The sequence below is a fragment of the Neolamprologus brichardi genome, chromosome 1, assembly GCF_056152115.1.
Source record: "Neolamprologus brichardi isolate AB-2024 chromosome 1, ASM5615211v1, whole genome shotgun sequence".
Taxonomy (NCBI): domain Eukaryota; kingdom Metazoa; phylum Chordata; class Actinopteri; order Cichliformes; family Cichlidae; genus Neolamprologus; species Neolamprologus brichardi.
In genome coordinates, this window is record NC_142104.1 from 4,061,542 (window position 1) to 4,075,791 (window position 14,250).

Below are 14,250 nucleotides of genomic sequence, written 5' to 3' on the forward strand. Positions count from 1 at the left end.
AGGCTTATTTTTACCGTTTTGGAAAAGAAAAAATTATTTAATGATAAATAAATCTAAATAGTGAATAGCTTTGGTTTTTAAAAAGGATTGTGAGCGACTTGCTTACAGGTTTAATTCACTGGACGTTTTATCGGCAAAAACACTACCAGCACTAACACTGCGCTGAGTGAAACTGAAGTGGTCTGAATCAGCCCAAAGAGTCAGCCCCCCTTTTTAATGCAGCCCTGACAGTTAATTTTCCTCTCGTCTGTAACACAGGCACTGCTTCCGATGGGCGATCCCTAACTGGCACGTAATATGTTCCAGATGTGCACAATTTTTTTTTAAAAAAGCTTAGAAGTGAAACGTGGGGCCTGTCAGTGTAGGCAGAAACATTTTATGAATTCAATTTGAATTACAGGTGCAATTATAAACGACAGTTAAGGCAGAAGACTGGCTACAACATCTGGATTGCGGTGAAAAAAAAAAAAAATCGCTGCACGCAAGTTCAGTTGCAGCAGTTGTGTTTCCTGTTTGAGTCAACAGTGACAGATTGCTGGAAGCTTGCTGACAAATGAGCAGTGATCAGACTAACACAAATACAACTGCAGGAAATGTGAGTCGATGTGTGGGCGTGGCTTGTAAGTATAAAGCTCTTTGATGAATAACAGACGCAGGTAAGTTTATATATTATATTCATAAACACCTCTTGCTACATTATTTTTTCAAAGGTTTCCTTTTTAATTTTTTGAATCTTCTTTGTCATTCAATAGATCTTAAAAAGGAAGAAAGTTAAATTTATTATATAGCTGCTACAAGCTATAAAGAGCTTCTAGCATCTGTGTTTCTATTTCTTTTTCTCAGATGGATGATATTTTTCTACCTTTCAAAAAGTTCAAAATAACTTTTTGTTTAAAAGTAACATGAACAGGAGCATATTTGTAAATCCGGTTTTAAAGTTGTATTACAGAAAACAGATATCAAAACTGAATACACTGAGTTATAAAATAGGGCTTTATGCAAGTTACATGAGAGGTATTTTTTAAAAGTACTATGCTCTTCTTGGTTTAACCGGTCACACTGTAGCCAGTCAGCCAGCTTGCTTTTATTGTCTTGTTGGTTATGTTATATCCATGTTTCCAATGTATTTACTAAGTTTAGTCACTTATTAATACATTAGTAAAAACTGAATTAAATAACGTGTAAAGAACTGAAACCCTACATATGGACACAAAAGAAAAGTCAATGTTAATCTCATCATATGGAAATAAATCAATACAGTTGGCCTGTGTTGGCTGAAAATTCATGTTGTTTGCAAAAACTGCATTTATTACTCTAATGAGGACCTATTATACACAGCTCTCTCTGTTCTTCAGGACATAATAAAAGTAATCTACTTCTTTGCAGGTCTGAAAATGAGGTAAATACAACTTCAGAGGAACAGCACAACCCTATCATATTGGGGCAGCTATAGTTTGGGAAGCAGAGCAAGTTATCTACTAAAGGGAAGGTTGTTGCCCGTTCTGGTCTGCATGCCACAGTACACATAATGCACAGTACCATGTTTGCAGTCACAGCATATCAGCATAAACATCTCATACCAACAAGAACATCAAGAACAGAGGTCGAGGGGTGATGATTTGGGTTTGCGTTGCAGCCAGAGACCTGGGCACCTTGCAGTCATTGAGTTGAGCATGAACTCATCTGTATACCAAAGTATTCTAGAGTCAAATGTTAGGCCACCTGGCCGACAGCTGAAGCTCGGCCCAAGTTGGCTAATGCCAGGGGCCAATAATCCCAAAACCCAGCAAATCCAAACTAGATGGCTGAAAAAGAAATGAACCAAGGTGCTGCAAAGGCCCAGTCCAGACATCAACCTGACTGAAATGCTGTGGTGACACAGAAGATGATTACTTCTAAGTTATTGCTACTAAAAGTGTTTCGAACAAGCTGTTATATCAAGAGGTGTACTCAGTTTTTCACCCACTGCTTCTGCATTTTGGCTTAGTTTTTATTCATTCAATTCAGTTTTATTTATATAGCACCAAAGTGCACCAAAGCACTTTATACAGTATGGTACGGACCCTACAATAATACAGAGAAAATCCAAATAATTGGACAACACATGGAGCAAACACATGGAGAGACCAGGTAAGACTAGATCATTTTTATTTCCCCCTGATATGAAACCTGAAGTGAAAGCAGGTGTACTCTACTTTTTACCATGACTACAGTTTATTTCAGAACTAATAATAATAATAATAATAATAATACATTTTATTTGAAAGCACCTTTCAAAAACACTCAAGGTCGCTGTACACAGGAGAATAAAAGCAACATAAAAGCAAGAAGTTTACAGAATCATAAACTGAGGGGTTGTGATATGTAAACCTATCCTAGTCCAAGAATCCAGGAATAAAAATATGGAGCTAGAAATGAACATAATTAGGTCCCCTTTGACCTTATGATGATGAACATGTATCAGTTTTCAACTTTTCATGTTCAAAAGTCAAATGAAACAGTGTTAAATAAATATAGAGGGAATCTTTCCGGTATTACATATAAGCTCTTTTTATTAATTTTTTAAACTCCAGTTCAGTTTTTTTATCTCAAAGGCATTAATTCACTCTGCTTTGATAGCCAAAAAAGAGCTACTGTTTCCCACACGCCTCTCTCTGCCCAAGTAAGTCCAAACGTGACTCGTAGACTCTCTTTCTGCTCGGTTTCAGTCACCCACCACTGTAAATAGCTTTGGCTGTTTATAGTGAGCATTTAATATTTTATTTTATTTACAATCTGTAGATTTTGTTCCTTGCTGTCGCTACCACTTCAGGAAACATGCATTAAATATTAGCTGTGTGTTCTTCCTGAGTGCAATTATGGTCTTGTCTTTTCTGTCATGAGCTGACATTTGCCTCTGGCCATGACAGCTGAGTTTCTTGGCGTGTTCCCCCACAACGATAAATCTTTTCATTTTGTGACTTTGGAAAGCTCTCATATCCTAACATGGCTCCATAATTAGTGTCTTTAATTAGGGAAGTTCAGTGAAAGGATGAACCAGTCTTTAAGATGTCTGGAATTAAAAGTACCTGGTACATCAACTCAGGACCACGTTCTCAAACAAAAACAGTGTTTATTTTAGAATAAAGCCAATTTGCCATTGATGACTTTTAAAAAATGACAACATTAATAGCAGGAATTTAAAGGCTGTAGTAAGAATAAGAATCCTTGACTACAGTAAAGATGATTTTTTTTTGTGAAACCATTGAAAGGTTTTATTAAAAGAGTTCAGTTTTCTGTTTCAACCTCTCGTATTGCAGTTTTTTTATTACATGTTTTACACTGCAAACCTTTCCTCAAAGTAACACAGGGTTACACAAAAGCAGCGAAAGGTGAAAGTTTTTCTTTGGTGAAGGGAAAGCAAAACACTTCAGCAATGAGCTGGAGAAAATGTGCTCAATATTGAACATACAGTGCCATCGCCATCATCACTCCTACATATCCCGAAATTCTGAAATGCACAAGTACATGCAGAATCCTTTATCCGTGCCACCCACCTTCATCCCCGTCGTTGGCGCTGACTGTGAGAATGGCAAAGCCCACATCAGCGTCCTCATCCACATCGACTTCATAGGAGGCCTGTGCAAACTCCGGCTTGTTATCGTTGACGTCGCTAATAAAAATGCGTACATATGCTGTGTCTGGAAAAAAAAGTAAGACAGAGACACTATTATTAAGATGAGGCTGTTCTTATTCCATCACCTTTTTAAAAAGGAAACTATCATTTGCAGTGATGCAGATAAAAAGGTACAAAACAATAACGGCTGTCTAATGACTCGGGTAAAGTTTGTAGCATGCGTGCTTGTTGTTTTTGTCTGCTTCCACTTGTCTTTGCACTAGGATGATGTCGGAGTAAATGTGCAGTCATATTCGTTGTGTTCCCACTAGTGCTGTCAGCGTTAATCTGAAATGACGTTAACGCCACAACACGGCAAATCTCCGTTAACGAGCTACCGCGGATCGCCCCGTGTGTGGGGCTGGACGGCCAACACCTTAACGAGCTAACTGCGCTAACACACTAGTTCCCACCAATGTAATTGAGCATTGCGTGGCACATCCGACATACTGTTTTACTTTAGTCCATGACGCGTTTACCTTCAGGGTCATACATCACATGAAAACCAAAATAGTTCCAAACGCCAGATCTGAATGAGGGTGGGGGAGGTTCAATTTGCCATGTTGCAACGAGAGCTTAGCTTCTGTCTGCTAGCTTGCCCTGCGCTCAGTGAATCTGCGTTCGACTACTCCGCCTAGGCTGCACTGTCGAGCGCAGATCCACTGAGCGCTCAACACAGACAGCATCGTCAGAAGGAAAGTTGATAAAATAAATTAAAAAATTTGTATTTTATATATATTTATATATTTTTTTCTTTTCTTTTCTCCATTGTTGTCTTTCCGGTGCTTTTATATCTGCCATCTGTCTCCACATTTTCACTGTGTTACTGGTAAATTCAGCTGGTTCTGTTTCTTTACAGCATCCAACCACAGGCTGAAGCAGAGTATGAAGCACCCTGGGGGATCAGTGTAACGCTCAGCAGTTGAGCAACCCAACACACCATATTTCCTTTGATATCTGTATCAAAACGAGCATAATTTGCAATACAGCTTCAAGAGGAGATAAAATATTTAAACCGGGGTGGAAGAGTTGGTATACAGTTCGTGGCACAAATAGCAAGCTAATGTAGCCCTTGGAGCTCTAACAAAGCAAGTCACAGATGCCAGAGCTTTTCAAGTGTTCAGAGTCTGTCGGAGAGAGAAAAAGGTAAGAAGAGGCGAAACATGAATACAGGAAGTGGAAAAGCAGATGTAGCAGTCATCCCCTTATCCTCCCTCTCATCTGTTAATGATGCCCACTCATCCATGTTTTCACACTTTCGTGCATGTGTTAAAACTATGAACCCAAATCCACCTCAACAGGAGTTGCGAGTAGCAGCTTTCTGCCTGTGAAAACAGTGTTAATCAGAATGATCCTTTCTGACTAATTGACTGTCTGTTGTCTCTAGTTTGCAACATCTCTTGGTGTTGCAAAGCAATTTATGTGTGCTGGGATGATGTTGCTACCCGATATGCTGACCTTGCTTACCTGAAATGCTAAAAGTCTTCACTGGTATAAAAGTGATGAAACTCTTTCACGAAACATAACATAACACAGCACCCCACTTGTTAGTCAATGACAGCTGGACAGACTCCAGACCAGCAGAGACCCTGAATGGAACAAGTGGAAGAAGACGGATGGATGGATGGATGATGTACTACTACACCAAAGCCACAATTTAGAGGGGGAAGCAATATAAGCTCCTTTTTCTATCTTATATAAAGCTTATGCCGAACATCCACCAATCTAATCATTCAAAGCTGCTTTTTGCTGTAAGCCATAGATTGTACTTGTGACTATGGCTGAATTTCTCTGAGGACCAGAGGAAGCACTGTAATTCCTTGTAATTCCAGTTGAGATGAGTTACACTGAGTCCACATTAAGGCTTGTTAATGCTCTTGTCTTTGCAGCAGTCATAAATGGACTTTTTTGACTACTGAATGTATAAAAATGCATATTCTACTTGAGCACTCAAAGAACTTTATACAACTTGCCTCTTTTATCCATTCATTTAAGCTCTTTTTTACCTATGCTCTACCTAAGTGCTTTCTATCCAATAACACACACTCTGATGGCTGCATCAGACAGCAAACTGGAGTTCAGTGTCTTACCCAAGAATACTTTGGCATGCAGACTGGAACAGCCAGGGACTGAACAACCAAAGGACAGAATAAGCAATGTATGGGCCTGAAACTCAAAGCTATCTGTTCCCTAAAACATAGCCTGCTTTTAATCTAATTGAGATCTAAAATTATGAAATGAACATCATGCTGTCTTCAGTTGCACTTAAAACTCATAATAAAGGCAATAAAATCATCAGTAAAATGTTTACTGAGGTCAGAGATCAAGTTAGCTAAAGGCACTTCCACACTTTTCTAGATCCTGACTATAAGACCTTTTTCCTTCCCAAAATATGATTGTACAAGAGCCTACACTGTTTATTTATTCGGGACCAAATACTTTTCTCAAGTCTATATTCTCTGTGAGAATTAACCTTTATCCGTTAAATAATGTCCAATATGATCACTAATGTGACAATTTTCATTTAAATCAGGGGTGTCCAACTCCAGGCCTCGAGGGCCGGTGTCCTGCAGGTTTTAGATATCACCCTGGGTCAACACACCTGAAGCAAATGATTCGTTTCAGGCCTTTGGAGAACTTCAAGACATGTTGAGGAGGTAATTTAGCCATTTATAAGTTTGTGTTGGATCAAGGACACATCTAAAACCTGCAGGACACCGGCCCTCAAGGCCTGGCGTGGGACACCCCTGGTTTAAACCATCTTTGCTACTGAGAAATGTATCTATCATTTTGCATATGTCTATCCAAATAAAAATCTGCCTTGCTGGCAGTTACAAGTAAAGCGTTACTGTAATCCAAAGCGTGGATGTACTTACATTAATTTAAGTTTTAGTCCATAAAAAGTGACCAAAACATTAGCATCCGCTGTACAGTCTGCATGGGAAGAAAACTTCTTTCTACAGTGAAAATTTAAACTTCAAATCCGAGCAAGTACCGAGCACGCTGCCACGGGAAATTCACAGAGAAACCCCCGGATCCCCCCACTGACAGACCGCTGCTGCACTGGGCAAAGCTCCACCTGCCCCACTCCTGCTAAACAAGTGAAAATAAATTTAAGAGCAACAGGACTCAGTGCCGCTGAGTCTTTAGATTTTATTTATTTTTTGCTGTGTTTTACTTGCATCCATTTGAAAGAGTGTAAACACAAAACATTATTTTATTTTATATGCTGGAATATGCAGAAAATAGGATTAAATGTTATAGAATTTCTTCAAGTCAAAGACTGTTGCATATAATGCAATTTTTGCTTAATGCAATGTGCATAAAATTAAAAGATTAAAACTCATAAAACTATTTTTAAAAAGAGGCTTTCCATCTGATTCAATTTTATATGATGAAAAAATAGAATTGGGCTGAAAGGTCTGTTGCTTTATTACGTATTCAGGTTGTGTATAATGTTTTTGAAAAGTAACTAAGTAACTAATTGCTTTTGAAAATAAGCAATCAGTAAAGTAACAGGATTACTTTTTTAGAGAAAAAGTAAGTAGACCAACACTCGTGGCGCCTCCAGGATTTTGATGGCGAGATGTGCTTCCACTGTCAGTCGCATGTTTTTTTTCCCCACAAGAAAATCATGTGGAACCAGAGCTCCTCCCACTTTACATCTCTGTTACATTCACTCGTGGGTGTTTGCATCAGTGATAAGTATCTGTTAATTTGCCTGTCATCCATCCTCCTTCATGCCACCTCATTTATTATTAATATGACAGAAACAAATAAATAACTCTGGCAGCTTTCCTGCCGTCTCTCCTCTTCTTAATATTTAACTTCTGTTTACGTTGCCACAAATGTCAGTGAGTCGGACCGAGAGAGAGGCTCTGTTAATAATCTATGATCATATTTATTAAAAATACATCCTGGTGTGTTTTTGCTGTTCTTCAACACCTCTCTCCATCCACCCATCTGTCTCAACATCTGTTCATTTCTTCGCGTCTATATTCAGCCAGCGCATGTATGCATTTCATCTGGCAGCAAATGAGAGAGGAATAGAGAGACAGGGTGCAAGAGAGAAAGATGGAAAGAGAAAGATGGCCTTTGGTCCTTTCGAAGAGAGAGATGAGCAGATGTGGGAAAGCGACAGAAAGGAAAACAGAGATTACTGCTGCCTTCAATGAAGATTTGGAGCTTCAGACTGAAGAGTACGGAGCAGCTATCTGCAGCCTCCTCCTCTGTGCTCGCTCTATTCTGCAGTCACTATATGAGGCGCCACCATCGCTACACACACACACAGTAGATTACGACTCATATCCATTACATCGATAGGTTTGCATTCTACAGTCTGAGCTCACGCAGGTTCTATAAAAGTCATTAGCATAAATAGGTTCTGACTAAACACTTTTCCTGCTGTAATGTTGTTTCACCTGCTCTTCATCCAGTGCAACAAACATTTCTTAGCAGTATTACAGTCAGAGATGGGCAGTAAAGCGTTACTTGTAACGCGTTACTGTAATCCGATTACTTTTTTCAAGTAACGAGTAAAGTAAGGGATTACTATTGCAAAAACGGTAATTAGATTACCGTTACTTTCCCGTAGGAACGCTGCGTTACTGCGTTACTAAAACTGTGGTTTTTTTTGCAAGAATGTCTCATGACAGTGACGTAAGCGAGTGCGACGTTCGTGACAACAGCTGTGTGCAGATCAACAATGGATAATATATCAAGTGGGAAGAGAGTATGAGCGTGCAGCGTTTAAAGCGTGGAAGTACTGACCTTACTTTGAGTTTGATTCCATAAAAAGTGACAAAAACATTAGTGTCCGTTGTGCATGGGAAGAAAACTTCTTTTTACAGCGAAAAAAAAACCCCTAAACAAGCACCGAGTAGCTATGACGTAACGGGAAATTCACAGAGAAACTCGCGGATTCTTCAACTGACCGCGGCACACCTGCACCAGGGTAAACCTCCGCCTACCCCACTCCTGCTTTACAGGTGAAAATAGAGCAACAGGACCGCTAGTCTTTGACTTTATTTATTTTCTGCTGTGTTTTACTTGCATTTATTTGATAGACTGAGAGTAAACACAAAAAATATTTTATTTTATGTGCTGGAATGTGCAGAAAATAGGTTTAAATGTTAAACTAATTTCTTCCAGTCAGAGAATGTTGCATATAATTTTATTTTTGCTTGATGCATAAAGTTAAAAGATTAAAACTAATAAAACAAGTTAAAAAAAAAGAGACTTTTCCATTTGATTACATTTTGTATGATGGATTATGTAGAAAAAGTAGAATTGGGCTGAAAGATTTATCGCTTTATCACCTATTTAGGTTGTAAATCATGTTTTTAAAAAGTAACTAAGTAACTAAGTAATCCCGTTACTTTTGAAAATAAGTAATCAGTAAAGTAACGGGATTACTTTTTTTGGGAAGTAATCAGTAATTAGTTACTGATTACTTTTTTCAAGTAACTTGACCAACACTGATTACAGTCAATGCTAACAGTACAGGTGGGACTAAACAGACCCCGAACGATGTGATATTGTCACTTCAGTACAATATTATTGTGATTCTTAACATTTTGCAATATGTTGAGTATCGCAATACCATAGATTGCGATTTATCACCTCTTTTCAACTGCAAATTATGTCCTCAAAGATAAACTTTGTTAATATCTATTTTATCCAATAAAAAATGCACATTTTCTTTCTCCAAAATGAAATTGTCACACATACTAACAATTTAACTAAAACCTGCAAAATATTACATTCAAATGATTTTCTCCGTTGCGCATATCATAACTAGACTAGTGGACAGCTGAAGGAATTAAACCTAGGTCCTACCTGGCAGCTTTATATAATTGTTGTTATTAAGAGTCACTGAAGAAACTTAGCAAAAACACAACAGGAATCACAACTTAGTTATAGATCCAGTTACAAGATGTCCTGTGTAGTGTTGGTCTTATTTACCAGAGTTGGGCTGCCCATGCTTGCCGGGCCGCGCTGACTCCCATCCATCTACAGACTGAACCTCCAACAGGTACGAGCTTTTGGTCTCACGGTCAAATACGGCCTGAGTGTAGATGAACCCCAGCTCTGGGTCGATACGGAAATACTGATGGTCCCCGCTGCGATCCTCCAGCAGGGAGTAAGAGATCTGGGAGGTGGGGGCAGACACAATTATACAGAAGGCCAGATGCTAAAACTGAGCTAATTAGTGCAAATTTGCACAGCAAGGAAGAAGACCTCTTGAATAATAAAAAGCAGAATGAAAATAATACAGAGCAGAAATTCAAAAACATTCATTTCAACCAAGGTTGCATCATTACTCTTTACAATGATTTGTGTGTAAACGTGGGAATTTGTTTTCACCTTGCCATTGGGGCCCAAATCCAGGTCATTAGCTGAAACCTGGAAAACCAAAGCTCCCGACTCTGCTCCTTCAGTGACCGAGGCCTCATAGATGGATGAAGTAAAAAAAGGGACGTTGTCATTTACATCTGGAGAGGGAAGAAATACAGATAGTGCTCAGAGTTAAATAAAAATGCTTCTCCATTTGAGATCTACTGGATTTAACAGAAATGTCACAGATAAGCGATGGGCTTTCTGAAGGGGACAAGCTAGTCTTACTTTTCACACTGATTAGCACTGCTGCTTCAGAGGAAGAAAGAAGGTATAACCAGGGCTGCACATAAGTGGTCCGCAGCTGCGCGTTCGCTGTCAAAATAAAAGACGCGCACCAGATAAGAAGTTGCAACGCGCATTTGCGTACGTAAGATTTTCTGGAGGAGGATGGACATTTGCTCAGAACTCTTAAAGATGTCGAAGAAGCAAGCTCCGTAAGCAATTACTTTGGTGTTCCCCCACCGCCAAAAAAACATCAGAAGGAGTTCGAACCGCAAAAGAAGCGCATATTCTCGGAATTTCCGGGAATACGCTCTTCTTTTGCGGTGGAGGAACACCAAACTAATTGCTTACGGAGCTTGCTTCTTCGACATCTTTAAGAGTTCTAAACAAATGTCCGTCCTCCTCCAGAAAATCTTACGTACGCAAATGCACGTTGCAACTTCTCATCTGGTGCACGTCTTTTATTTTGACAGCGAACGCGCACCTGCGGACCACTTATGTGCAGCTCTGGGTATAACCCTGCAGAGGACATTCCTTTCAGTGTGGCGTTTGCATGTTATGCCCATGTCCTGTCACACTACACCCTCCAAAACATACGCACATATATCAATATCTATATATAGCATAAAAGTCACAGAAGTTTAAAACAAAACAAAAAAATCTTGGTTCAAACAAGATGAACTGAGAGGCTACAGCCGCGCTCAGTGTAAGATAAACTATGTTTATTATGTACAGCAAGTCATGCAAAGCTACTTGAGTCCAAAAAAAGGAAATGTAGAGCTGGAAATGAGCACAACAGACCTCTGACATCCTCACCTGCTTACAATAGCTTAAGCTCCCTTTTCTCCTTCAAAAACAACTAAAGAAACAACAGTAATTTTATTCCTAATTATATTTATACAACTGGTGATTCACTGGCAAAAATACTTTTCGTTTCATGTCTGTGAAGGTTCTCAGTCATCCAGGTCATCGTAGTCAAAAGAGCTTGCAAAGAAAAGCGTCTGGACTTCTTTAAGTTGCTTGAAGACGTTTCACCTCTCATCCGAGAAGCTTCTTCAGTTCTAAGGTCAAATGGTGGAGAGTCCCAGATATAAACCTAGTGGGAGTTTCCCCCCACAGAGGGACAAAAGGACCCCCTGATGATCCTCTAATCGCCTGAGTCAAGGTGTGAAACTGGGTGTGGGTCCCAATCAGCCAGAGTTTCGGGTGAGTTTATTGTGAAACCTGGCCCCACCTTATCATGCGAATTCCTGAGGTCAGATGGCCCAGGATGTGAGTGGGCGTTAAGGCGTCTGGGGAGGGATCTCAAAACTGGATTATAGATGGCAGAGAGTTGGTGTCGTGAACCACCGCCTCTGTTCAAAGATGGTCGCTCACAGTGGACATAGATGCTTCTTTTACTACTTTTTGTTTCCTACTTTCCACATGTTAGAGTTTGACTGCAGTTTGGCAGCAGTGTTTCTGGGCAGCACCAAACGCACAGAGCATATTCTTCCTCTCCTGGTTGCTTTACATTTATTTGTACAATTAAGATCTTTTAAACCTACACTTATATGCTTCTTTTTTTAATAAAACAAAAAAACCCTCAGATGTTCAGAAATACTCTATAAATCTTGATCATTTGTAAATGGAGTTTGTGTTAGAACCACTTTAGCTCCAGTACAATAAAGTAGCCTTCATGTCAGTGTCAGGTCACATGGAGCCACATGCAACAAACTTTCAAACAATCTGTTTGTAATTAGAACTTCATTTTATTTTGCTCTGTAATTAGCTTGATTTTTTTTCCCACAATTCGCATTGCTATTAACAGGCTGCTGCAAAGCACTGCTGCTGTAGACAAAAGTGAAGATAAAAAAGTCACTTTGTTTTTAAACATCTGTAAAAATAAAAAATAAAATAAAATAAGTGCATCTATGATAACTTATATCAGAGTATTAGAAACCCCTGTGCAGTGCTGTTTGGTTTGTTACCTGAAGCATCTCACCAAAGTGGCTCTTTTCCACTTTATAATGCAAACATAATATAAAGTCATGAAAACTGAAAAAACCCAAAAACCAGTCAGATGATTTGGTTTGACTGCCCTTTGGTGCCAAGTGTTTTCTCACAAAGGACCATCTGGAAAATGGAAAAGGACAAGCAATTTTTTGACAGGTGACTAGATGAACCAGCTGTCTGTTACTGTCCACCACAGACTGACTTCAACCTACTGGATCAATGAAACACAAAACACACAAAACGCTGAAAAGGAAAAACAAGCTGCAGTCTGAGGGGCTTTGAAAGTAAGCAAATTACGAGTCAAGTATGCCAATTTACCCAAACCATCTGTGGTTTCTCTGTAAGCTCACTGTAAGCTCGCAGCTTTAAGACGGGCAAATCTCGCATGATTATGACGCCATGAAATCTTCTAAAAAACAAAAACGAAACAACTGGTTTGCAAAGTAACCGCTTTCAACCAATTCTCATCATCATAAGGGATGAGTATTAGCACAATGGGACATAAAGCGGCGTAATCATGCTAGTCTTTATATTTACTGTAACAGCAACCAATTATGTCTTTGCACAGTTTTCGATATCGCAACTATTTTTCCCCAGTTGGGGTCAAAATGAGGATCAAAGCGTGCATTAGAGCGCTCAATACTGGACAAAAAAACTGGGCTTTTTTTCCACATCACTTACCTTGAACCATAACAAAAAGAAAGACAAAGTTATAAGCCAAAAGTTGAAATGCAGGCAATACCAAGAACCAGTGAGGAGGACGAGAGCTTACGTTTTCCTCAACAGCAGAAGCCAGATTTTAACACAGCTGATTTAAGACCAAAAGCATTACAGAAATGACTTGAACAGAGTCACGCATTAAATCTAATGCTGCTTCATATACCTTTTTTCTTTCTCCTTTCTTCTCAGCAAATGTCTTAATCTATGAATTAAAAATGGGGCCTTAAATCCATTACAGACCTCCCTCACTTCCTCAGACTGACTGCCTCTGGAGAAGTCAAAGAGCTTTCTTATTAAGACAGATAAGGGGGAGGAGGGGTGAGCGAAAAGAGAAGAGGAAAGTCGGGACTGTGAGAATTAATTATTTCTTACTGGATTAAGACCAGTTCGAAATGGAGCATGTGTATGTGTGCATATGTGTGTGTGTTCATGCATGCATGTTACAAGGGAATTCATAGCTCGTGTCTGGTCAGCAGGGCATTACTATTAACTGCAACAGACCAAACTAATAATAGTAGAATAAAAATGATAGAGGAGAGTGACCTTTCATTGGAAAATGTGAGCTTTAAGTGACAGGGTGAGACCTGCAGTGGCAGCGAGGCACTGGGGTTAAGCATATGCTCATCCCTCACTCCCAAAAGCTGTCGAATTCTTCAAAATAATTTGGATTTGTGTAGTTTTAAACAACTCTACTGGAAAATTGGAGCTCAATTGGCAAACTTCGGCTGCCCTGCCATCTCTATTCAGTTTTATTTTCTTCTGTGGCCTCAATTTAGAAAGGACCAGTACAACAACAGATCAATGCTGAATAACAAGACAACAATAATAATCTGAACAATGAACTTTTCTACTGTACCGAGTCAAAGCATACCACAGAAGACGAGAATGCTCAAAAGAAAACGTGTTTTATCAGCAACATGCATGTAGAGCTGCAACTAACTGTTTTCACTATCGAATACACAACCTGTTTCCGCCTCAGTTTAGTTTGTGCGACTGGTATTGTAACACATTAACTAAACATCAGAGTCATGCAGCGACACCGCATTCTTCACTTTTTTAGTGTTAAAAGATCCTGCTGGGTTTAACAGAAACATCATGGCTCTGGTAAATTATAAAAAAGGTCACTTTGACAGCAAGTAAAACGATAAAAAACTCTTATATAACCAACAAATGACCAAACCATCACCTTCGTGTTGTTCTGTGCTGATTGTATACCCACAGAGTGTGGGCAAAGTAGTCATGAACTCTGACATTTTTAA

The 14,250-nt window shown here is 39.3% G+C and overlaps 1 protein-coding gene across 2 annotated transcripts in view; it reads right to left on the reverse strand.

Annotated features, from left to right (window-relative positions):
- si:ch211-186j3.6 (neural-cadherin) overlaps positions 1–14,250 on the reverse strand; it is a 359,727-nt gene that overhangs the window by 189,761 nt on the left and 155,716 nt on the right. For both annotated transcript variants that reach the window (XM_087841852.1, XM_087841818.1), the window contains exons 14-16: positions 10,022–10,149; positions 9,620–9,806; positions 3,537–3,680 (exon numbers count right to left, since the gene is read on the reverse strand). In XM_087841852.1, coding sequence (XP_087697978.1) covers positions 3,537–3,680; positions 9,620–9,806; positions 10,022–10,149 — 459 coding nt within the window. The remainder of the gene's footprint in view (positions 1–3,536; positions 3,681–9,619; positions 9,807–10,021; positions 10,150–14,250) is intronic.